At 43.7% G+C, this 24,914-nt stretch overlaps 1 protein-coding gene across 1 annotated transcript; it reads left to right on the forward strand.

The window, feature by feature from the left end:
- Window positions 1–3,514: 3,514 nt before the first annotated feature.
- Window positions 3,515–24,479, forward strand: LOC311144283 (riboflavin kinase-like). The gene is made up of 4 exons (XM_084180297.1): window positions 3,515–4,008; window positions 11,258–11,409; window positions 23,335–23,437; window positions 23,550–24,479. The coding sequence occupies exons 1-4, from the start codon at window positions 3,927–3,929 to the stop codon at window positions 23,699–23,701; spliced, it is 489 nt and encodes a 162-aa protein (XP_084036423.1). The 5' UTR covers window positions 3,515–3,926; the 3' UTR covers window positions 23,702–24,479.
- The last annotated feature ends 435 nt before the right edge of the window (window positions 24,480–24,914 follow it).

Raw genomic sequence — 24,914 nt, forward strand, 5'->3', positions numbered from 1 at the left:
GTACCTAACCACGTATAAAGGTTTGGTTGCAAGTTCTGTTGTTAAACTAGTTGTGCACATACAGTATTTCACAACAATGAAGCAATTTGTCAAATAAAATCAACTTTATTTTACAGTTACAAAAATGATAAATTACAGTTGCGGTCAAATAGATTGTCACCCTTGTATGAGTCAGTATTTCTTCAAAAATAAGTTGAAATAAAAATAAATGGTTGGTGTTCACATGTGTATTTGTTTGATTTACAAATGCACAGGAACAAAAACAAAATCTTAAACTGAAAGAGATTTTTACTTCAAAGTCAAAAAATGGCCTGGACTAAATAATTTGGTTGGAGGCAAGTTCTCACCTGTGGTAAGTTGCAGGTGCCGACAGGGTAAAAATAGCCATTCAACCAGTTTCGAAAAGAACATTGAAAGAAATCTTTGTGCATTTATTTATGTAAAGCTTCTAATCTAAAAAACGACTTCTTAACACACACAGATCTGGACAGTGAGATGACACCCACAACAAAAAACATAGACTAGAACTGTGGTGAAATAGGCTTATAAGAGGTCACCCATATATCCCTTACTTCTGCACTGCAATTAATGAGACTCAAAGGAGCCATCTGCCCCCCCCCCCAAATTCTTTTTTTGTTTGTTTGTCTGTGTTTTTGTAAGTTGTGTTATCCGTCCTATGACTATTGTATGCTCATGGATTTCAGTTTGTCTCTCGCTTACTCTAACACACACACATTAGTGTCTAATGCTTTGTCTACAAACAACTGCTCACTTGGCACACACTGGTTGAATCACCGTTGTTTCCACATCATTTCAATGAAATTATGTTGAACCAACGTAGAATATATGTTGAATTGACGTCTGTGCCCAGTGGGTGGTGCTCAGTCACAGAGCATGAAGAGCCGAATGAGTCGGTCGTAATCTGAGAAATAGCGGCACCCCCTTTTGCCCTCAGAACAGCTTCAATTCGTCGGGGCATGGACTCTACAAGGTGTCGAAAGCGTTCCACAGGGATGCTGGCCCATGTTAACTCCAATGCTTCCCACATTTGTATCAGGTTTGCTGGTGGACCCTTCTTGATACACACAGGAAACGGTTGAGCGTGAAAAACCCAGCAGTGGTGCAGTTCTTGACACACTCAAATCAAATGTTATTTGCCACATGCACTGAATGCAACAGGTGTAGACCTTACAGTGAAATGCTTACTTACAAGCCCTTAACCAACAATGCAGTTTTTATAAAAAATAAGTGTAAAGAACCGGTGCACCTACTACCTACCAATTCCCATTCAAAGGCACTTAAATATTTTGTCTTGCCCATTCACCCTCTGTATGGCACACATACACAATCCATGTCTCAAGGCTTAAAAATCCTTCTTTAACCTGTCTCCTCCCCTACACCGATTGAAGTGGATTTAACAAGTGACATCAATAAGGGATCATAGCTTTCACCTGGTCAGTCTGTCATGGAAAGAGCAGGTTTTCCTAATGTTTTGTACACTCAGTGTATAGATACTTTTTGTAAATAAGCATAGGCCTACACCACACCAGGAGTAGGCAACCCTGTTCCTGGAGAGCCACAGGGTATGCAGGATTTTGCTTTAACCGACCAAGACCAGGTGTGTTGAATTTAGTCAATCATTGAACTGACCAACTGAGCTTATTGATCAGTTCAGTGGTTGACTAAATTCAACACACCTGGTCATCCAGGTCGGTTAAAGCAAAATCCGGCATACCCTGCAGCTCTCCAGGAACAGGGTTGCCTACCCCTGGTCTACGCAGTTTAATTCATAGCGAATTAGGTGCATTAATTATTTTAAAAGCGTAATCTAGTGGCATATTTGTGTAGGACCTGGTATCTTATTTCTCAGTGAATAATGTATGTAGAAAATGGACGTGAGATTGGTAAACCTACTGTCATGATACGTCTTTTTTGTAAACTGAAGGTAACAGAGTCATCTCCAAGTAGAAGAAATCCTGGACATAAAATAATTTCAACATAAATTCTGATTTATTATATGCCTTCGTCATACTGTATCTCAATAACATTGCCGACCTTTGAGACCAACCGCTTGGGGGAGCTACATAGAGGTAAAGAAGCGGAGCCTACGTAATGGATGAGAGCAGTCATTGGATGAGAGCCGTGGGGTGGTCACGAGGTCAGTTACCTACTAAGCATTGGTCGTCACTAGTTACTACAGCCACAAAGTCATAAACCCCGCCTATTTCTACAATTTATCTTCTTAAATTGGGATTTTAAACCTAACCACACTGCTAACCTTATGTATAACCCTAACCTTAAAGTAAGACCAAAACGCTAACTTTGTGGCTGTGGTAACACGCAGCTGTCTAGTGCAAGCGCTATGGCTAGAAGATAGCCTAAATAAACAGCCTGGTCTCATAGACTAGACGTAGCATAGTAAATGTAAATCCGGGATTTTTAAATTAGTTTGATATGTTACGTTTGGTATGGTTACATAAGACAGATGGTTACTTAAGGTTAAAAGAAAAGCAGGGTGGTTGATCAGGATGGGTGGGCTTATAACGCACAAGTCTAGCAACCCAAAGGTTGCGTGTTTGAATCTCATCACAGACAACTTTAGAATTTTAACTATTTAGCAACTATTTTTTTGCTGTTACTTTTTACCCCTTTTTTGTGATATCCAATTGGTAGTTACAGTCTTGTCCCATCGCTGCAACTCCTGTACGGACTCGGGAGAGAGCCATGCGTCCTCCGAAACACTGCTTCTTGACACACTGCTCGCCTAACCCGGATGCCAGCAGCACCAATGTGTCGGAGGAAACCCTGACATCACTGGGCCATGTGCGCCGCCTCAAGGGTCTCCCGATCGCGGCCGGCTGCGACACAGCCCGGGATCAAACCCGGGTCTGTAGTGACGCCTCAAGCACTGCGATGCAGTGCCTTAGACCGCTGCGCCACTCGGGAGGCCCGCTAATTAGCAACTTTAACTACTTACTACTTTCTAGCTACTTTGCAACTACTTAGCATGTTAGCTAACCCTCCCCCTAACCCTTTAACCTAACTCCTAAACTTAACCCTAACCTTAACCCCTAGCTAACATTAGCCAGCTAACTAACGTTAGCCACTTAGCTATAATTTGTGACATTCTATTCGATTTGCAAATTCGTAACATATTGTACGTTTTGCAAATTGGTAACATATTGTACGTTTTGCAAATTCGTAACATATAATAACAATTGTAATTCGTAACATATCATATAAAACGAGTGATGGACATCCACAAAGTAATACATACCATACAAAACGTAACATAAATGGAGTGTCTCGGATTTACCTACAGAATGGATGCTAATGTTGTAGTTTCAATGAGCAAGGAAGGGGGAATAGGCAAAAAGCCTGATATGGACAGTGATGGTGCAGAGATGGCAGGAGCAGTGGAATAGCAATACTAAGGGCAGGCATAGTATTGCCCTTAATACTAGCTGCTTATAAAGCCCATTGAAGAAGTACGTACATAATAATACGATATGCTCTAAGACCAGGTTGCAGCAAAACACTGTGCATCGTCGACCTCAATCACACATTGAAATAGGCTAAATTAGCTAGCTAGCTAATTGACCAAAGCTCAACGGGGTGAGGAGAGATAAGTATCTCAAGCTAACGTAACCTAGCTAGCTTAGCTAAATTAACAGTTCTGTCATTTTCGCCGGTCAATAAGCATTAAAGGGCGAACTGTGGACTTTGTGCGTGGGAAGAATCTCTTGCTACCGTTAGTTGTCAGTGGTTAGCTAGTTGTCTTTCGTTTCGAGGTCATCCTCACCAGTGTGTATCGAGTTAGCTAACGTTACAGCAAGCTTTTTGGAGTCTGTAAGCTTGACTAGGTAGCTAACAATTTAGCTAACTAACGTTAGCTGAAAGTCGTCTTCAGTTGGAAAAGACCAGACATGAAGAGTCTTCCATATTTCTGCCGGGGGGAAGTCGTTCGAGGATTCGGGCGAGGAAGCAAAGAACTAGGGATTCCCACAGGTAACGTTAAACGTAGCTAAACGGTATCCTCTAAAGATGTTTGTGATTATGTTAACGTTATGCTTCACCGGCATGTTTTGATAATAATTTGATAATTTGACTTCACTACTTAGCTAACTACTGATGTTGGCAGCTAGCTAGCTAGAGAGATTCTATATGCCTTGCGCTTGTATCGCGCTAGCACTTTTTAGCTAGTTACCTAGGCTTTGCTATGACTGAAGGAGGATTCCGAGTTGGCTGATAACGAACCCCCTCATCTGTGGTTTTACGCTACGTGGGCTGCACACTGTCTGTGTCGCAATCCCTGTGATGATAGTTACCGAACTAGCCTGTGACATTATTACTATTAGTTAGGCTAGGTAGGTAACGGTGCCTAACGTTAGTTAGTTAGTTACATTACGGTAGGCCAACTCTCTATTTTCATACAACTTCATTACTCGTCAAAGTTGTCATCTGACCGAACTATAATCGACAACGACTCATGTTTGCAAGCTAGTTAACGTTTTTGACTGTAGCCACAAAAGCAATCGCTAACTGTGTTGATTGACCAAGCTAACTAACTAGACTTTTGACCTGACTTCCTCAAAGCAACTCCGCTAGGTAGCTACGTTCGAATTTCCAGTGAAAATTCTAGAAACGAAAGAAGGAAACAATTAGACCCAAATCCATGCTCGAATACAGTTAGTTAACTACAGTTATACAACGGGCGTGTCTAATGCTGATTTGTTAAAACCGTAATCCACAAATTACCACCGGCTAAATCTATGATGTTAAAATGCCTATTTACTCTATTCCATCTGACTGCGCAATCCACTGTCACATAAACCCAGCCAGGCAATCTCTTAACATCATCTCCACTATAAAAAGCAGCTAGACATTATCTCACATTTATTTTAGACTAACATTTAGTTTTCAATAGCAGAGATTTGTATAAACCTTGCTGTCTGTCTCTCCAACATTTGCAACATTGTTTCAATATTCAAATTTGATCTCCAGTTGTGCCATAGTAATGAACATGTCAGGATGAGACAGACAGGCAGCTTTTCTCAGCCAGTCGAAATCATGAATCAGCATCATTTTTATGGATATATATATATATATATATATATATATATATATATATATATATATACACACACACACAAAGAACTACCAATAGAAAACATATAGTTTTACTGTCTTTCCAGCTTCAGTTTGAAGTGATTGTGTTAGCTGTGTTGTTGACTAGCGCCTCTGAACAAGTGTCCAGATGAGAGAGCACATTTTGTACACCAGGTGAAATCGCGCATCATTAGCTCATTGTTATGGATGTTTCCAAATAAATGTAACTAAAAATCAAGCTTTAACAACTGCAAATGCAGCTACTTTGCTGTTATTCTGGCTGCACGTAAGTTAGCCGTAGTTGGCTAGCTAGCAAGCAAGGGATAAGAACGTTGCCAGCCAGTATGGCAATGGAACATTTAGAACGAACGACTGGGTCAGATATAGAACATAAAGACTGAACGAATGGGTCGTGTCTCTGGCAACCAAACCTATAGAACGAATGTCCAGCCGGCTTGTGTAGCAACCCTAAATCTTGTGGAAGGATGAAATTGTATGAATAAATGAATCAAAATAACATTTTTAATGAAAATATGTCAATCATTATTTGAATATGTTGGTAACCCTCGAAGCCGGTGTTTGGAGGATATATTGGTACGGTTTGCCAGCCCTCGACTTCGTCTCTGGCCTAACACCCGCGCAGATATATCCTCCAAACACCGGCTTCTCGGGCATTATCACTTTTATACAACGGGTTACCAACATATTCACTTAATTAGCTAACTAGTTAAGTTACCTTACCTTGCTAAGTTGTACTGCTTTCTAGCTAGCTAGTGGACTTGCGCGAAACATTTGACATAAAATGTTGTTTATCACATGCGCAACAGGTGTAGACCTTACAGTGAAACGCTTACTTACAAGCCCTAAACCAACAATGCAGTTTAAGAAAAGGAGAAAGAAAAGTGTTAAGTAAAAAATAGCAAATAATTAAAGAGCAGCAGTAAAATACAATAACAGTAGGGAGGCTATATACAGGGGGTACGGGTACAGAGTCGATGTGCGGGGGCACCGGTAATTGAGGTAATATGTACATGTGGGTAGAGTTAGTGACTATGCATAAATAATAAACAAAGTAGCAGCAGCATAAAAGAGGTGGGTGGGCGTGCAATGCAAATAGTCTGGGTAGCCTTGGTTAGCTGTTCAGGAGTCTTATGGCTTGGGGGTAGAAGCTGTTAAGAAGCCTTTTGGACCTAGACTTGGCGCTCCGGACTGCTTGCCGTGCGGTAGCAGAGAGAACAGTCTATGACTAGGGTGGCTGGAGTCTTTGACAATTTTTAAGTCCTTCTTCTGACACCGCCTGGTATAGAGGTCCTGGATGGCAGGAAGCTTGGCCCCAGTGATGTACTGGGCCGTACGCGCTACCCTCTGTAGTGCCTTGCGGTCGGAGGCCGAGCAGTTGCCATACCAGGCAGTGATGCAACCAGTCAGGATGCTCTCGATGGTGCAACTGTATAACTTTTTGAGGATCTGAGGACCCATGCCAAATCTTTTCAGTCTCCTGAGGTGGAATTGGCGTTTGTCGTGCCCTCTTCACGACTGTCTTGGTGTGTTTGGACCATGATAGTTTGTTGGTGATGTGGACACCACAGAACTTGAAGCTCTCAACCTGTTCCACTACAGCCCCGTCGATGAGAATGGGGGCGTGCTCAGTCCTCTTTTTTTCCCCCCTGTAGCCCACAATCACCTCCTTTGTTTTGATCACGTTGAGGGAGAGGTTGTTATCCTGGCACCACATTGCCAGGTCTCTGACCTCCTCCCTATAGGCTGTCTTGTCGGTGATCAGGCCTACCACTGTTGTGTCGTCGGCAAACTTAATGATGGTGTTGGAGTCGTGCCTGGCCATGCAGTCATGGGTGAACAGGGAGTACAGGAGGGGACTGAGCACGCACCCCCTGAGGGGCCTCCGTGTTGGGGATCAGCGTGGCAGATGTGTTGTTACCTACCCTTACCACCTGGGTGCGGCCCGTCAGGAAGTCCAGGATCCAGTTGCAGAGGGAGGTGTTTAGTCCAAGGATCCTTAGCTTAGTGGTGAGCTTTGAAGGCACTATGGTGTTGACATGACGTTAAAGGTACACTGCGTGGCCAAGAGGATGAGGACACACCTTCAAATTAGTGGATTCGGCTATTTCAGCCACACCTGTTGCTGACAGATGTATAAAATTGAGCACACATCCATGCAATCTCCATAGACAAACACTGGCAGTATACTTACCTTACTGAAGAGCTCAGTGACTTTCACATAGGATGCCACCTTTGCAACAAGTCAGTCAGATTTCTGCCCTGCTAGAGCTGCCCCGCTCAACTCTAAGTGCTGTTATTGTGAAGTGGAAACGTCTAGGAGCAACAACGGCTCAGCTGCGAAGTGGTAGGCCACACATGCTCACAGAATAGGACCGACGAGTGCTGAAGCGCGTAAAAATCGTCTGTCCTCGGTTGCAACACTCACTACCCAGTTCCAAACTGCCTCTGGAAGCAACGTCGGCACAATAACTGTTCGTCAGGAGTTTCATGAAATGGGTTTCCATGGCCGAGCAGCAGCACACAAACCTAGGATCACCATGCATAATGCCAAGTGTCGGCTGGAGTGGTGTAAATCCACCTCTACGCAGACGACACCATTTTGTATACATCTGGCCCTTCATTGGACACTGTGTTAACAAACCTCCAAACGAGCTTCAATGCCATACAACACTCCTTCAGTAGCCTCCAACTGCTCTTAAACACTAGTAAAACTAAATGCATGCTTTTCAATCGAACGCTGCTGGCACCTGCCCACCCGACTAGAATCACCACTCTTGACGGGTCTGACCTAGAGTATGTGGACAACTACAAATACCTAGGTGTCTGGTTAGACTGTAAACTCTCCTTCCAGACTCACATAAAGAATCTCCAATCCAAAGTTAAATCTAGAATCGGCTTCCTATTTCGCAACAAAGCCTCCTTCACTCATGCTGCCAAACATGCCCTCGTAAAACTGACTATCCTACCGATCCTTGACTTCGGCGATGTCATTTACAAAATAGCCTCCAACACTCTACTCAGCAAATTGGATGTAGTCTATCACAGTGCCATCCGTTTTGTCTCCAAAGCCCCATACGCTACCCACCACTGTGACCTGTACGCTCTTGTTGGCTGGTCCTCACTACATGTTCGTCGTCAAACCCACTGGCTCCAGGCCATCTATAAATCACTGCTAGGCAAATCCCCGCCTTATCTTAGCTCATTGGTCACCATAGCAGCACCCACCCGTAGTCTGCGCTCCAGCAGGTATATCTCACTGGTCATTCCCAAAGCCAACACCTCCTTTGGCCGCCATTCCTTCCAGTTCTCTGCTGCCAATGACTGGAACGAATTGCAAAAATCTCTGAAGCTGGAGACTCTTATCTCCCTCACTAACTTTAAGCATCAGTTGTCAGAGCACCTTACCGATCACTGCACCTGTACACAGCCCATCTGAAATTAGCCCACCCAACTACCTCATCCCTATATTGTTATTTATTTTGCTATTTTGCACCCCAGTATCTCTATTTGCACATAATCTCTTGCACATCTAGCATTCCAGTGTTAATACTATTGTAATTATTTTGCACTATAGCCTATTTATTGCCTTACCTCCATAACTTGCTACATTTGCACACACTGTATATATATTTTCTGTTGTATTTTTGACTGTTTTTTACCCCATATGTAACTCTGTTGTTTTTATCGCACTGCTTTGCTTTATCTTGGCCAGGTCGCAGTTGTAAATGAGAACTTGTTCTCAACTGGCTTACCTGGTTAAATAAAGGTGAAGGAAAAAAAAAAAAAAAAAAAAAGCTCGCCGCCATTGGACTCTGGAGCAGTGGAAACGTGTTCTCTGGAGTGATGAATCATGCTTCACCATTTGGCAGTCCGACGGACAAATCTGGGTTTGGCGGATGCCAGAAGAACGCTACCTGCCCGAATGCATAGTGCCAACTGTAAAGTTTGGTGGATGAGGAATAATGGTCTATTTTTCATGGTTCTGGCTAGGCCCCTTAGTTCCAGTGAAGGGAAATCTTAACGCTACAGCATACAATGAGATTCTAGACGATTCTGTGCTTCCAACTTTGTGGCAACAGTTTGGGGAAGGCCCTTTCCTGTTTCAGCATTACAATGCCCCCGTGCACAAAGCGAGGTACATACAGAAATGGTTTGTCGAGATCGGTGTGGAAGAACTTGACTGGCCTGCACAGAGGCTTGACGTCAACCCCATCGGACACCTTTGGGATGAATTGGAACGCCGACTGCAAGCCAGGCCTAGTCACCCAACATCAGTGCCCGACCTCACTAATGCTCTTGTGGCTGAATGGAAGCAGGTCCCCGCAGCAATGTTCCAACATCTAGTGGAAAATCTTCCCAGAAAAGTGCTGTTACAGCAGCAAAGGGGGGACCAACTCCATATTAATGCCCATGATTTTGGAATGAGATGTTCGATGAGCAGGTGTTCACATACTTTTGGCTATGTAGTGTATTTAGCTACCTTTTTAACCTCTTAGATGTAAAGTCCCCTTTTTAGGGGACCTCCATGGTTCTGTTACCGGTTCTGACCGACATTTTGACTTATAAATCGATCTGTGGACAACATAGATTGAAATGGCTTGCATTGAGTGATAGCCCTGGTTCCCATGGACACAATAGTATGTTTTACACCTGTGTGTCATAGGATGTGAAATCTGAAACCACTTGAAGCTGGGATGTCCCTCCTACCATTTTTATTCGTTCTTCCGACTGCCCATCAACTCCTGGCTGAACACTATGTCACAGCCACTGACAAGGCACATGCCTGCACCCTTACATCAGAGATGACAAATTCAAAGATGGCCTACTTTTCTATACTCAAGGGGGAGAGAGACAAACATAGCTTGACTGTTGTTTTGCTATTAACCTCAATGCTATTGTTTTTAATTTCGTAAAGCTGCTTGTAGAAGGCGGTTGACTGGTTAGCTACGGGCAAGCAAAAGAGTTGCCTGCGCGATGTTTATGAGTCGGAGACGGCCTGCCTGTCTGCCCACACTCATTGATGTAGGCTGTGTGGCATGTCCTTACCACTGCTGAACAGACCAGACCCCTCGCTGCACTGTGCACCTAGTGCTGCTAATAATCTGCTTATCATAGCCTATCCAGTCCAAGTGCAAATACAAGTCGCGAGTTCGAGTCACCAGTGGTCGAGAAGGCGAATCACAAGTAATGAAAATCGTGTGCTGGACTCGAGTACTTCAACACTGGTCTGAATAAATTGTTTAGTTTTCAATGTCATTCAAGGAAGCTTCAAGGGATCCAACATAAAAGATAATATAAGCAACTTTACAAGGTCAGGCAGAAATGCAATTGATGGAATGAGACTACTTGGTCAAGAAGACGACTGTTAGTCAAGACTACTGCCAGTGAAGTCAACCTTACCCTTTTTTTCAGACCAACTAGCAAAACTATGGAAATGCTTTTCAAGTACAGTTTGACTTGCATGTCACCACTTTTGTTAGTCATTTTATTGTGGTGTTATGGGAGAGTGGGTTAGTGATCAAATGGGCACTCCCCGCAGACTCTTCTTAAAAGCAGGGCTCGACATTAAAGCTTGGCCAGGCAAGTAAAATTTGATTTGTTTAACATTTTTTTTGGTTACTACATGATTCCATATGTGTTATTTCATAGTTTTGATGTCTTCACTATTATTCTACAATGTAGAAAATAGTAAAAATAAAGAAAAACCCTTGAATGAGTAGGTGTGTCCAAACTTTTGACTGGTACTGTATATTAACCTACACCTAATAAGAGAGGAGGATGAGTTGCTCTGCAGCCCATGATGATTAACAACCCATCACAAGACCCACAGCCAGCGAGGCTGGTTGACTGTGTGTCATTTGCAAAAAAATTGGGGGGTGGCCGCTAGGGGGGGTGATAACATTGTCTACAGGCAAGCACAGAAAATGATTTCACATCCCTGCTATGTACTTACATTTACTTCACTCATTTTAAGTCACCATTTTGGCCGATGGTGTTATTTTTTTTTGGGGGGGGGGACAAGTGACTACAGCTTTTGGACAAGTAAAAAACCAGTCCTACTTGTGGCAAAAAAAGTTAATGCCAAGCCCTGTAACGTAAATGTCCTTTTCATGTCTCTTCTGATCAGCCAACTTCCCAGACTCTGTGGTGGAGCACCTGCCTGGCGACATCAGCACAGGGATCTACTATGGCTGGGCGTGCGTGGACACCGGAGACATCCACAAGATGGTGATGAGCATCGGCTGGAACCCCTACTACAAGAACACCAAGAAATCCATGGCAGGTCCAGCTTTCCCACCCATATAGGCTAGAAAAGTATATAGGCCTATACAGTTGTGGCAGAATATATTGGCACTGCTTAAATAATTCCCTATTTCTTCTAAAATAAGTTGAAAAATAATTTTTTTTATTGGATTTGCAACATTGCAGAACAAATTGTATTTGTGTAAACTTAAGTTTACAATTTAAATGTTAAAATTAAAGACAACTGGCCTGGACAACATTATTGGCACCCCGGAGCTAGTACTTGTTTGCACAGCTTTGGCCAAGATAACAGCAGACAAATACCTATTGTAGCTATCAATGAGCTTGCTGCACCTTTTCTACTGGCAATTTGGCCCACACTTCAGCAGCAAACTGTTTTAATTCTTCAATATTTGAGGGGTGCCCTCCACCAACTGCTGTTTTCAGATCTCGCCATAGGTTTTGGATGTGACTTCAGATCTGGACTCTTTGCTGGCCACTCCAGAACAGTCCAGTGTTTCTTCTTAAACCATTCCTGGGTGATTTGATGTATGCTTGGGGTTGTTGTCCTGCTGGAAGACCCAAAACCTTCAATGGAGACGCAGTTTTTGGACACTGGGTTGAACATTAGACTCAAACACCTTAATAATCTGCTGACTTCATGATGCCTTGCGCACATTCAATGCTCCTAGTACCAGAGGCAGCAAAGCAACCCCACCGCATTATCAATCCTCCCTGTGTTTGATTGTAGGGAGGGGTGTTCTTTTCATTGAATGCTTAATTTGGCCGTCGACGCTACTAGCTATTATTAGCTGCTAACTAGTGACGTGACTTTCATTAATATGATGACTGTTATTTATCGAATCAACTAACTACATTTAATTGTTACTCTTTTTTAAAATTAATCATGTAACAATTAACTAATTAGGATTTGGAGCACCACGGAATAAGTTGTTTATAGTTACCATCTCCCAAATTAAACTCTAAAAGGTCTTTACCTATCACTATGTATAAAACAGTCAACGTATCAATCATTACCTCTTATCAGTCTCATTCTGAACAGTCGTAGACTTCTTGGATCTGCACGAACCCCAGCTTTACTTATAATTCAGCAATACACAAATTGGCTTAATTACTTATTTACTAGCTAACTAAATAATAACACAGAAAACATACGTACTTAATACATGAGGATAAAGTCCCTAGCAGACTAACGACAGCATGACTGCTTGGTTATCAAAAGAGAGAGGGGTAGATAGGGAGAGACAAAGAGCGAGTCAAACTTATCGTTGATACATTTGGAAGCTACCCTCAAAGTAATCATAATACTTTGCTCACAAACCACCGCACTTTTTGGAGTAAGAAACCAATTAATGTATTTACGTGTTTGCCGCTCGTCTAGCTCTGTTGACCCAAGCCCTCTTGGAAAGGAGGTTTTGGCTGGGTCTTCGCTCAGCTCACTTGTAAGGCTCTGATTGTCCACCAGAGGTCACAATGTCCTTCTTTGTTCTGGCTTGTAGTGGAGTGTACTCAGAGCAGATACTCAGTGATTGTCTGAGGTGGGATTTTCTTCTTCCCACCTCGTGTCTTTAGTCAAAGTTCTAGGTCACTTTACACGCACAGCTGCAGACTGGCAATGTTCTGGTCTAGTGAGTTTATCTTCACCTTGTGTTGAGATTCAAAGGTCTAACCATTTTAAGCCGTATAGCCACAGCTCCACGCTTTCTGGTCTAATGTAAATTTTGTTACCAAGGCTTTTTATGCACTCTGGTAAAAGGGGCATTCCTACTTGCTTACACGGTCTCTGAGCTCACTCGGGGCTTGGCTACTGACTTTGCATAGCTTAAATGAAAACCTATGATCTCGTTAGTACTAAAATCACATTCATATCTTAACAAATACTTTCATAATTTTTCATTTCATATACACAACATATTGGATGAAGACTTGACAGATAGAATGTGTATACTTTCCAAATTACAGTACTTTCTTGATACCATCCTTAATGACATCACAAAATAATAAACAATATGACATGATTATTCTTTAGATCCCCACTGACCATTCCCCACATTCTGTTTTTGGAGACAAAGCACATTCCTTTCAATACTGAAGAGCAAGGGAGAGACTCCACTCCTGCCTAATTTACGACCGAGTGTTAAGGTGTAAAAACCGGCCCAGCCCCACTTCCCCTCTTCTGTGGGTGAGAGGGTCTGATTGTTGTCAGCCATTTGACAAGCTGATCTGAGACCTTTGGATCCTCTGCCAGAGGAGTCATGACACTAGCTAACCTAAGCTAGCTAGCTAACCTTATGCTAACATGTCTTCCAGTAGAAAGGTGCAGCAAGCTCATTGGCTACAACAAGCATTTGTCGGGAGTCATCTTGGCCCAAGGCTGTGCAACCAAGTACTAGCTCCAGGGTGCCAATAATTGTGGCCATGCCGTTTGCCGTTATTTTCTAAATTTAAAATTGTAAATGTAAGTTTTACAAAAAGAAAGTTCTGGAATGTTGGAAATCCAATAAAAATGTGTGGAGACAGTGTTTTTCAATGTCAACTTATTTTAGAAGAAATAAGGAATTATTTTTAAAGGTACAATATGCAAAAATCGCTCTGACATTTCCTGGTTGCAAAAATTCTAATAGTTTGCCTAATTTCAGTTGTGACAAAACAAGCAATGCATGGTGTATAGAACCGCTGTAAAATATATATTTTAAATAACCAAAACAATTGTATTTTCAGCTGTTTGAAGCTGGTGTACAAAACCGAAAGTAAAAGACGCAAAAGCGAAACTTAAGATCGGGAAGCATAAAAATAGAACAGATCGACCGCTTCTTAGACTTGCTTACAATGAGAATGACAGATCTATAGTTACTTTTTTATTGTCACGTGCACAGGTACAGTGAAATGCCTTTCTTGCAAGCTCCAAACCCAACAATGCAGTAATCAATATCAATGTAGCACAAAAAATTACAATAAATAAGTTCTAGGCCTCCCGAGTGGCGCAGGGGTCTAAGGCACTGCAGTTTTTGAGGCGTAACTAGAGACCCGGGTTTCATCCCAGGCTGTGTCACAGCCGGCCGTGACCGGGAGACCCATGAGGCGGTGCACAATTGGCCCAGCGCTGTCCGGGTTAGGGGAAGATTTGGCCTGTCAGGATTTCCTTGTCCCATCGCGCTCTAGCGACTCCTTGTGGCTGACCGGGCGCCTGCAAGCTGACTTCGGTCGCCAGCTGGATGGTGTTTCCTCCGACACATTAGTGCGGCTGGCTTCCGGGTTAAGCGAGCAGTGTGTCAAGAAGCAGTGCGGCTTGGCAGGGTCGTGTTTCGGATGACGCATGGCTCTCGACCTTCGCCTCTCCCGAGTCCGTAGGGGAGTTGCAGCGATGGGACAAGACTGTAACTACCAATTGGATATCACGAAAAAAGGGGTAAAATGAATATACACTGCTCAAAAAAATTAAGGGAACACTTAAACAACACAATGTAACTCCAAGTCAATCACACTTCTGTGAAATAAAACTGTCCACTTAGGAAGCAACACTGATTGACAATAAATGTCACATGCTGTTGTGCAAATGGAATAGACAACAAGTGGAAATTATAGGCAATTAGCAAGACACCCCCAATAAAGGACTGGTTTTGCAGGTGGTGACCACAGACCACTTCTCAGTTCCTATACTTCCTGGCTGATGTTTTGGTCACTTTTGAATGCTGGCGGTGCTTTCACTCTAGTGGTAGCATGAGACGGAGTCTACAACCCACACAAGTGGCTCAGGTAGTGCAGCTCATCCAGGATGGCACATCAATGCGAGCTGTGGCAAGAAGGTTTGCTGTGTCTGTCAGCGTAGTGTCCAGAGCATGGAGGCGCTACCAGGAGACAGGCCAGTACATCAGGAGATGTGGAGGAGGCCGTAGGAGGGCAACAACCCAGCAGCAGGACTGCTACCTCCGCCTTTGTGCAAGGAGGAGCAGGAGGAGCACTGCCAGAGCCCTGCAAAATGACCTCCAGCAGGCCACAAATGTGCATGTGTCTGCTCAAACGGTCAGAAACAGACTCCATGAGGGTGGTATGAGGGCCCGACGTCCACAGGTGGGGGTTGTGCTTACAGCCCAACACCGTGCAGGACGTTTGGCATTTGCCAGAGAACACCAAGATTGGCAAATTCGCCACTGGCGCCCTGTGCTCTTCACAGATGAAAGCAGGTTCACACTGAGCACGTGACAGACGTGACAGAGTCTGGAGACGCCGTGGAGTACGTTCTGCTGCCTGCAACATCCTCCAGCATGACCGGTTTGGCGGTGGGTCAGTCATGGTGTGGGGTGGCATTTCTTTGGGGGGCCGCACAGCCCTCCATGTTCTCGCCAGAGGTAGCCTGACTGCCATTAGGTACCGAGATGAGATCCTCAGACCCCTTGTGAGACCATATGCTGGTGCGGTTGGCCCTGGGTTCCTCCTAATGCAAGACAATGCTAGACCTCATGTGGCTGGAGTGTGTCAGCAGTTCCTGCAAGAGGAAGGCATTGATGCTATGGACTGGCCCGCCCGTTCCCCAGACCTGAATCCAATTGAGCACATCTGGGACATCATGTCTCGCTCCATCCATCAACGCCACGTTGCACCACAGACTGTCCAGGAGTTGGCGGATGCTTTAGTCCAGGTCTGGGAGGAGATCCCTCAGGAGACCATCCGCCACCTCATCAGGAGCATGCCCAGGCGTTGTAGGGAGGTCATACAGGCACGTGGAGGCCACACACACTACTGAGCCTCATTTTGACTTGTTTTAAGGACATTACATCAAAGTTGGATCTGCCTGTAGTGTGGTTTTCCACTTTAATTTTGAGGGTGACTTTCAAATCCAGACCTCCATGGGTTGATACATTTGATTTCCATTGATCATTTTTGTGATTTTGTTGTCAGCACATTCAAATATGTAAAGAAAAAAGTATTTAATAAGATTATTTCATTCATTCAGATGGAGGATGTGTTGTTTTAGTGTTCCCTTAATTTTTTTTATATAAATAAGAACACAAAGTAAGAACCTATATACAGGGTCAGTTCCAATGGCATATTTACAATGTGCAGGGATACTGGAGTCATAGAGGTAGATGCGTATAGGGGCAAGGTGACTAGGCATCAGCATGTATGGTGAGGCGGCAGGGAGCCTTGCGGTTAGAGAGTAGGGCCAGTAATCGGAAGGTCGCTGGTTCAAATACCCGAGGTGACAAGGTGAAAAATATGTCGATGCCCTTGAGCAAGGCACTTAAACCTAATTTGCTCCAGGGGCGCCGTAATACTATGGCTGACCCTGTAAAATGACACATTTCACTGCACCTATCCGGTGTAATTGACAATCTTTTTTTTTTTTACATCTAAATGGCGTAGCAGCAGCTTAAATGATTGTAAGTGTATGTAGAGTCAGTATAAATGTGTGTGTGTAGAGTGTTAAAATACAAGGGTCAACTCCGTCATTCTGCTAGCTATTTAGCAGTCTTCAGCAGTTCAGGAGCCTGTTGGTGTCAGACTTGATGTACCGTTTTCCGTGCAAAAGCACTGATGTCATACTCCCATATACGTTATTTCCTATATATACAGTGCATTCAGAAAGTATTCAGACCCCTTGACTTTTTCCACATTTTGTTACGTTACAGCCTTATTCTAAAATTGATTTTAAAAATCTACACATAATACCCGATAATGACAAAGCAAAAACAGGTTTAGAAATTTTGCAAATGTATTAAAAATAAGAATTACTTAAATATTACATTTACATAAGTATTCAGACCCTTTACTCAGTACTTTGTTGAAGCACCTTTGGCAGCGATTACAGCCTTGAGTCTTCTTGGGTATGATGCTACAAGGTTAGCACACCTGTATTTGGGGAGTTTCTCCCATTCTTCTCTGCAGATCCTCTCAAGCTCTGTCTGGTTGTATGGGGAGTGTCGCTGCACAGCTATTCTCAGGTCTCTCCAGAGATGTTTGATAGGGTTCAAGTCCGGGATCTGGCTGGGCCACTCAAGGACATTCAGATACTTCTCCCGAAGCTACTCATGCTTTGTCTTGGCTGTGTGCTTCGGGTCGTTGTCCTGTTGGAAGGTGAACCTTCGCCCCTGTCTGAGGTTTTCATCAAGGATCTCTCTGTACTTTGCTCCGTTCATCTTGCCATCGATCTTGACTAGTCTCCCAGTCCCTGCCGCTGAAAAACATCCCCACAGCATGATGCTGCCACCACCATGCTTCACCTTAGGGATGGTGCCAGGTTTCCTACAGACGTGACGCTTAGCATTCAGGCCAAAGAGTTCAATCTTGGTTTCATCAGACCAGAGAATCTTGAGTCCTTTAGGTGCCTTTTGGCAAACTCCAAGCAGGTTGTCATGTGCCTTTTTACTGAGTGGCTTCCGTCTGGCCACTCTACCATAAAGGCCTGATTGGTGGAGTGCTGCAGAGATGGTTGTTCTTCTGGAAGATTCTCCCATCACCACAGAGGAACTCTGGAGCTCTGTCAGAGTGACCATTTGGGTTCTTGATCACCTCCCTGATCAAGGCCCTTCTCCCCCGATTGCTCAGTTTGGCCGGGCGGCCAGCTCTAGGAAGAGTCTTGGTGGTTCCAAACTTCTTCCATTTAAGAATGATGGAGGCCACTGTGTTCTTGGGGACCTTCAATGCTGCAGAAATGTTTTGGTACCCTTCCCCAGATCTGTGCCTCGACACAATCCTGTCTCGGAGCTCTACAGACAATTCCTTCGACCTCTTGGCTTGGTTTTTGCTCTGATGTGCACTGTCAAATGTGGGACCTTATATAGACAGGTGTGTGCCTTTCCAAATCATGTCCAATCAATTGAATTTACCACAGTTGGACTCCAAGTTGTAGAAACATCTCATGGATGACCAATGGAAACAGGATGTACCTGAGCTCATGTAAATGTGATATTTCTATTTTATAAATTTGCAATAATAATAAAAAAAATTTAAAAATGTTTGGCGTTATGGGGTATTGTGTGTAGACTGAGGGAAAGAAAAAAAAAAATCTAATTTAGAATAAGTCTGTAACGTAACAAAATGTGGAAAAAGGGAAAGCCGCGGAAAACTTTCTGAATACACTGTATGTGTAAAATATATATATATATATATATATATATATATATATATATAGTGAGGGGAACAAAGTATTTGATCCCCTGCTGATTTTGTACGTTTGCCCACTGACAAAGACATGATCAGTCTATAATTTTAATGGTAGGTTATTTGAACAGTGAGAGACAGAATAACAACAAAAAAATCCAGAAAAACGCATGTCAAAAATGTTATAAATTGATTAGCATTTTAATGAGGGAAATAAGTATTTGACCCCTCTGCAAAACATTACTTAGTACTTGGTGGCAAAACCCTTGTTGGCAATCACAGAGGTCAGACGTTTCTTGTAGTTGGCCACCAGGTTTGCACACATCTCAGGAGGGATTTTGTCCCACTCCTCTTTGCAGATCTTCTCCGAATCATTAAGGTTTTGAGCCTGACGTTTGGCAACTCGAACCTTCAGCTCCCTCCACAGATTTTCTATGGGATTAAGGTCTGGAGACTGGCTAGGCCACTCCAGGACCTTAATGTGCTTCTTCTTGAGCCACTCCATTGTTGCCTTGGCTGTGTGTTTTGGGTCATTGTCATGCTGGAATAACCATCCACGACCCATTTTCAATGCCCTGACTGAGGGAAGGAGGTTCTCACCCAAGATTTGACGGTACATGGCCCCGTCCATCGTCCCTTTGATGCGGTGAAGTTGTCCTGTCCCCTTAGCAGGAAAACACCCCCAAAGCATAATGTTTCCACCTCCATGTTTGACGGTGGGGATGGTTTTCTTGGGGTCATAGGCAGCATTCCTCCTCCAAACACGGCGAGTTGAGTTGATGCCAAAGAGCTCGAATTTGGTCTCATCTGACAACACTTTCACCCAGTTCTCCTCTGAATCATTCAGATGTTCATTGGTAAACTTCAGACGGGCATGTATATGTGCTTTCTTGAGCAGGGGGACCTTGCGGGCGCTGCAGGATTTCAGTCCTTCACAGCGTAGTGTGTTACCAATTGTTTTCTTGGTGACTATGGTCCCAGCTGCCTTGAGATCATTGACAAGATCCTCCCGTGTAGTTCTGGGCTGATTCCTCACCGTTCTCATGATCATTGCAACTCCACAAGGTTTGACCTTGCATGGAGCCCCAGGCCGAGGGAGATTGACAGTTATTTTGTGTTTCTTCCATTTGTGAATAATCGCACCAACTGTTGTCACCTTCTCACCAAGCTGCTTGGCGATGGTCTTGTAGCCCATCCCAGCCTTGTGTAGGTCTACAATCTTGTCTCTGACATCCTTGGAGAGCTCTTTGGTCTTGGCCATGGTGGAGATTTTGGAATCTGATTGATTGCTTCTGTGGACAGGTGTCTTTTATACAGGGAACAAGCTGAGATTAGGAGCACTCCCTTTAAGAGTGTGCTCCTAATCTCAGCTCGTTACCTGTATAAAAGACACCTGGGAACCAGAAATCTTTCTGATTGAAAGGGGGTCAAATACTTATTTCCCTCATTTAAAATGCAAATCAATTTATAACACTTTTGACATGTGTTTTTCTGGATTTTGTTGTTGTTATTCTGTCTCTCACTGTTCAAATAAACCTACCATTAAAAGTATAGACTGATCATTTCTTTGTCAGTGGGCAAACGTACAAAATCAGCAGGGGATCAAATACTTTTTTCCCTCACTGTGTGTATATATATACACAGTACCAGTCATAAGTTTGGACACCTACTCATTCAAGGGTTTTTCTTTATTTTTACTATTTTCTACATTGTAGAATAATAGTGAAGACATCAAAACTATGAAATAACACATGGAATCATGTAGTAACCAAGAAAGTGTTAAACAAACCTACTCTGCATCTCACAAAGATACGGCGGTTGGAACCAAAAATCTCAAATTTGGACTCTAGAACAAAGGACTGATTTCCACCAGTCTAATGTCCATTGCTCGTGTTTCTTGGCCCAAGCAAGTCTCTTCTTCGTTTTGGTGTCCTTTAATAGTGGTTTCTTTGCAGCAATTCGACCATGAAGTCCTGATTTCACGCAGTCTCCTCTGAACAGTTGATGTTGAGATGTCTGTTACTTGAATTCTGAAGCATTTATTTGGGCTACAATTTCTGAGGCTGGTAACACTAACTTATCCTCTGCAGCAGAGGTAACTATGGGTCTTCCTTTCCTGTGGCGGTCCTCATTAGAGCCAGTTTCATTATAGCACTTCATGGTTTTTGCGACTGCACTTGAAGAAACTTTCAAAGTTTTTGAAATTGATCGTACTCTAAACAAGATAACTATCCCTGATCAGTACACTATTCCTCGCATTGACAACACCCTAGACAGCCTGACTGGGAGCAAGTGGTTCTCTGTCCTAGATCTGCGTAATGGCTACTACCAGATTGCCATGAGCCCTGATGATAAGGAAAAGACAGCGTTCATCTGCCCTCTGAAGTTTTACCAGTTCAAATGAATGCCTCGGGATTACCGCAGCACCAGCTACATTCCAGTGCTTGATGGCGAGAGCAGTAAGCGACATGAATCTTATGGAGGTCCTTATCTACCTGGACAACCTGATTTTTGTTTGGACGGATCCTAGAAGAGTACGAAGAACGGCTGTTGAAGGTTCTGGACTGACTGGAGGCGTGCGACTTGAAGCTGTCATTGGACAAATGCCAGTCCTGTCAGCCTCAGGTCAAATATGTGGGCCACATTGTCAGAGCAAGTAATTGCTACCAACCCCACCACAGTAGAAGCAGTGGCCACATGGGAGAAGCCCACAGAATTGAGGTCGTTCCTGGGATTATTATCAACTACTCAACCATTGTGAAACTCATGACAGACCTAAAAGGCTACCAACCCATCAAGGGAAGAAGGACAAAATGGCCCTACAACCAAGTACTACAAGATTGGAGAGCAATTTGGAGAGTGGTGGAACCACCACTGTGACACGGTGTTCAAATAAATCATCTATGCTTTTACCCACGCCTCAGTGTTGGCTTTTGCGGACAACACCAAGCCGTACACCCTCCATGTAGATGCCAGTTTCGAGGGGATAGGAGCTGTTCTGTACCAAGAGTATCTTGAGGGGCTGCACCATGTAGCTTTTGCAAGCAGAAAACTGTCGGCTGCAGAGAAAAGATACCCAGTCAATCAGCTTGCCAACCTAAACCATCTGCTACTGATTGATCATCTAGTCAGGCTGGCCAAAGAACCCCAGACCCTGCAGGTCGCCCCGCCTCAGGCTGCCACGCCATCACGAAGAAACAAAAAGCCAGCTGACCAAACCAAAAGGTCACATAATCCTACACGTGACTTACCTGACACAGACTCTGAAGAGGAGGGATGTTCAGTCGGCATCTATGATCTGCCCAGTCTGATGGGCCTGGTTCTGCCCATAGTTCTGCAAAACGCTGAGCCTGAGGGCATGAGAGGTAGCCAGGATGACCGGTAGCTGGACACTTGAGGAAGTACCGGAGACACCTGACGACCTAGAAAGCGTAATGGGAGAGGGGTTACCTTTCAGGATCAACTTGTGTATCCCCGTCGATCACAGAGAACGGGTCGAACCCCGCAGAGACTTACATATGTTCAATCTGGAGTGTCAGTGGATTTCCCTGTCCAGATCGTACACAAAGGCATAGTGATCTTAGTGGAGGTTGACTGCGGACCACACAGAAAGACTGATAAGCCAAGGGCACGTGTGGTACCAAACCGCCCGCACACAGCTACGTGTGAAGTAAGCTCTTTATTTATCCTCACCGCCTAGTCCCCTAGTGTTAGGCCAGGTGTATAAGGGCATACAGACCTGTTAAGAGGGGAAGGATGTAACCCAGCATTAATCCCTGTTTCTGCCTTGGCCAATCAGAGGGATAGTAGGGAAAGTGAAGGGAACAAATGACAATAGCTGGGGGGCGGGAGTTAGTCCTATGATGATTTAAAAAATATTTTTAATGTTTTATTCCCGGTATATAGCTGTGGCTGTCTTCTGTAATTTAAATGTATTTTGTGTGTAGCGTATAAATTGCCAAGAAGACGAGACCAGATAGCGACTCTAGATACCGGCAATTCTAGTTCTCTGGGTCCTGTCTGAAGATACGCGACGCTACTAGCTAATATTAGCAGCTAACTAGCTAACCTTATTCTAGCAAGTCACCCCTTAAGCAGCAGATACATTTGTATTGTGAGTACCGTGTGTCAAAGTAGTTTAGGGCGAGCTCAGATAACTACCCTAAATATAAGGAAATTCTAGGGTTTCCTCTGAGTCTCTCGTGAAGAAACGTCATCTGGCTAACTAGCGTTTCCCACCACTGCACTGAATACGGACCGCTCTCGCCTGCATTGGAACTCCCGCTCCAGAATACACGCACACACACAGAAGGCAAGCACAAAGATTGTGCTTGTTCATTTAGTCCCGTTGAGGGACGAAGCACAAGCCTACAATGTAGTAAGACTTTTTACATTTCAGAGCTCTGGTAGTTAAAAGGGTACCCTGTTTTTTTTAAAGGTTGCGACTGTTTGTTATTGAATGTGTATGGTGAATGCAATGTTTTTAATTCGATTGATTGTCTTGGTGCCATACTGATTTGGGTTATGTTTAACTGCTACTGAATGTCTTTATTGAGAGAGGTTGTGTTGCTTGTCCATACAATTCCTCAAATGAGACATTTTGGTGTGTGCATTTTGTTGTAGTGTGTCTGATAACGGGCCAGGTTACACTAAGGGTATTTGAATAGGGAATGAGAGAACACCTGGGGTTATTTAATTTTAGTTAAACCCCAGACCACCCCTTTAGACCACTATCAACCAGACTTCACCCTGGTTAGGAAAAAGTGTTACATATGTATGTTTATTGTGTCGTCTTGTGGTCAAGTGTTGATTACATTTATTGATTGACGTGTATTACAGGAGACTCATGTGATCCACACGTTTAAAGAAGATTTCTATGGACAGATCCTCAGTGTAGTCATGGTGGGCTACATCCGTCCAGAGAGGAGCTATGACTCGCTTGGTAAGAGTACTGGTGTACACACACACACACGCGTTCCTCCATCCTTGTACGGACACAGCAATCCTCAGAGACTTAAGGACACACATTCTCACTCCTGTCTCTGTGTTTGCAGATGCCCTTATAGCAGCGATCAACAATGATATTGAGGAGGCCAAAAGAAAGCTGGAGCTCCCAGAACACCTCAAACTCAAAGAGGACAACTTCTTCAGAGCCTCTGCCAGCACGTCCATGACGACGTCCAACAAGATCATGAATGGCCACTGACCTCTAATCACATCACACAACATGTTGTTCACTCTCGCGTTGCTCATCACTCGGTAAAGTCAGTGTCGCAAGTATGCATCCAAATGTAATTTTTCTCTAGGCCTATTTACCTGGCCGGCAGAGGCCTTGCTTGTATTTGTTTAGTGTGGTGCAAACATGAACCACTGAAGTTAGGGAGTGCCTCATCAAAAACAGCCAAGTGATTTCCCAACACTGCTTTGGGTGTTTTCCATGGCAGTTGAATGACTGGATGGTTGACAACTAATGGGCTCGCCTGTCTGTTATCCTCTATGCTATGTCCTGTCTTTCTCTCTGTAAACACTACCACAGCAAGGGCCAATATATTACTTTTTCAATCCTCTGTAGAGATTTGTTGTGAGCATCAAATCTGGGTATCATTGTATCCGACCTGACCTGAAGCTACAGTAGACCACGGTCGTGTTCATTAGGGCACACAACCAAAAACACTTCAGAATTGGACAAGTTTGGTGCCTAACGAACACGATCCTGATAATGTGCAACTCTAGGAAGTGAATGATCTTAATGCGTGTTGAAAGGAGCCCTGTACCACCATATCCACTGCTAAGGGTGGCAGGTAGCCTAGCGGTTAGAGCGTTGGGCCAGTAACTGAAAGGTTGGTGGTTCGAATACCCGAGCAGATAAGGCACCCGTCTGCTGCCTTTGCTCAAGGGACGCTGTACTACTATGGCTGTCCTTGTAAAACACTTCACTGCATCTATCCAGCGTCTGTGACAATAAAACATCCTATTAAAATTAATGGTCATTTTGTATTGGTTTAGAATTGGGGTTTAGTCTCATGACTTTGCACTCAGTTTATTCCTCCTTTTCATATTCCGGTGTATTCAAAAGGTCTGCCTTGAAGCAGAGAAGTCCTCAATATATCTTGCATTTGATCTAGGCTAAATAGTTGCATTATACACAGCACTGAATTCATGTGTATTATTTTATTTGAGAAACTGAAGTTATTTGACCTACGCAAACTGCATGGTTGGCTAAAGACAAATGCAGCTTCAGTTTTCTGATGTTCTTAATTTGTATAGTTCCTCATTGGTCAAATCCAGTATTCTCCCTCCCCAGCAATGAGGGCCATTTATTTAACACTAAACATTTGTCAGAAAAATAAAAAATGGTGCCACTTAACTGTCTGTTGAAAGTTTCCAGAATTTAGTTTTTACTGACTTAACCTTGTCAT

The sequence above is a fragment of the Coregonus lavaretus genome, assembly GCF_964263955.1.
Source record: "Coregonus lavaretus genome assembly, chromosome: 17".
In the NCBI taxonomy this organism is placed as follows: domain Eukaryota; kingdom Metazoa; phylum Chordata; class Actinopteri; order Salmoniformes; family Salmonidae; genus Coregonus; species Coregonus lavaretus.

Bases quoted from the DNA above. Each gene is read 5' to 3' on its own strand.
- LOC311144283 (XM_084180297.1), top strand. From the start codon at position 3,927: ATGAAGAGTCTTCCATATTTCTGCCGGGGGGAAGTCGTTCGAGGATTC. The intron at 11,410-23,334 runs GCAGGTCCAGCT...CGTGTATTACAG, and splicing joins AGAACACCAAGAAATCCATG to GAGACTCATGTGATCCACAC. The intron at 23,438-23,549 runs GTAAGAGTACTG...CTGTGTTTGCAG, and splicing joins GAGGAGCTATGACTCGCTTG to ATGCCCTTATAGCAGCGATC.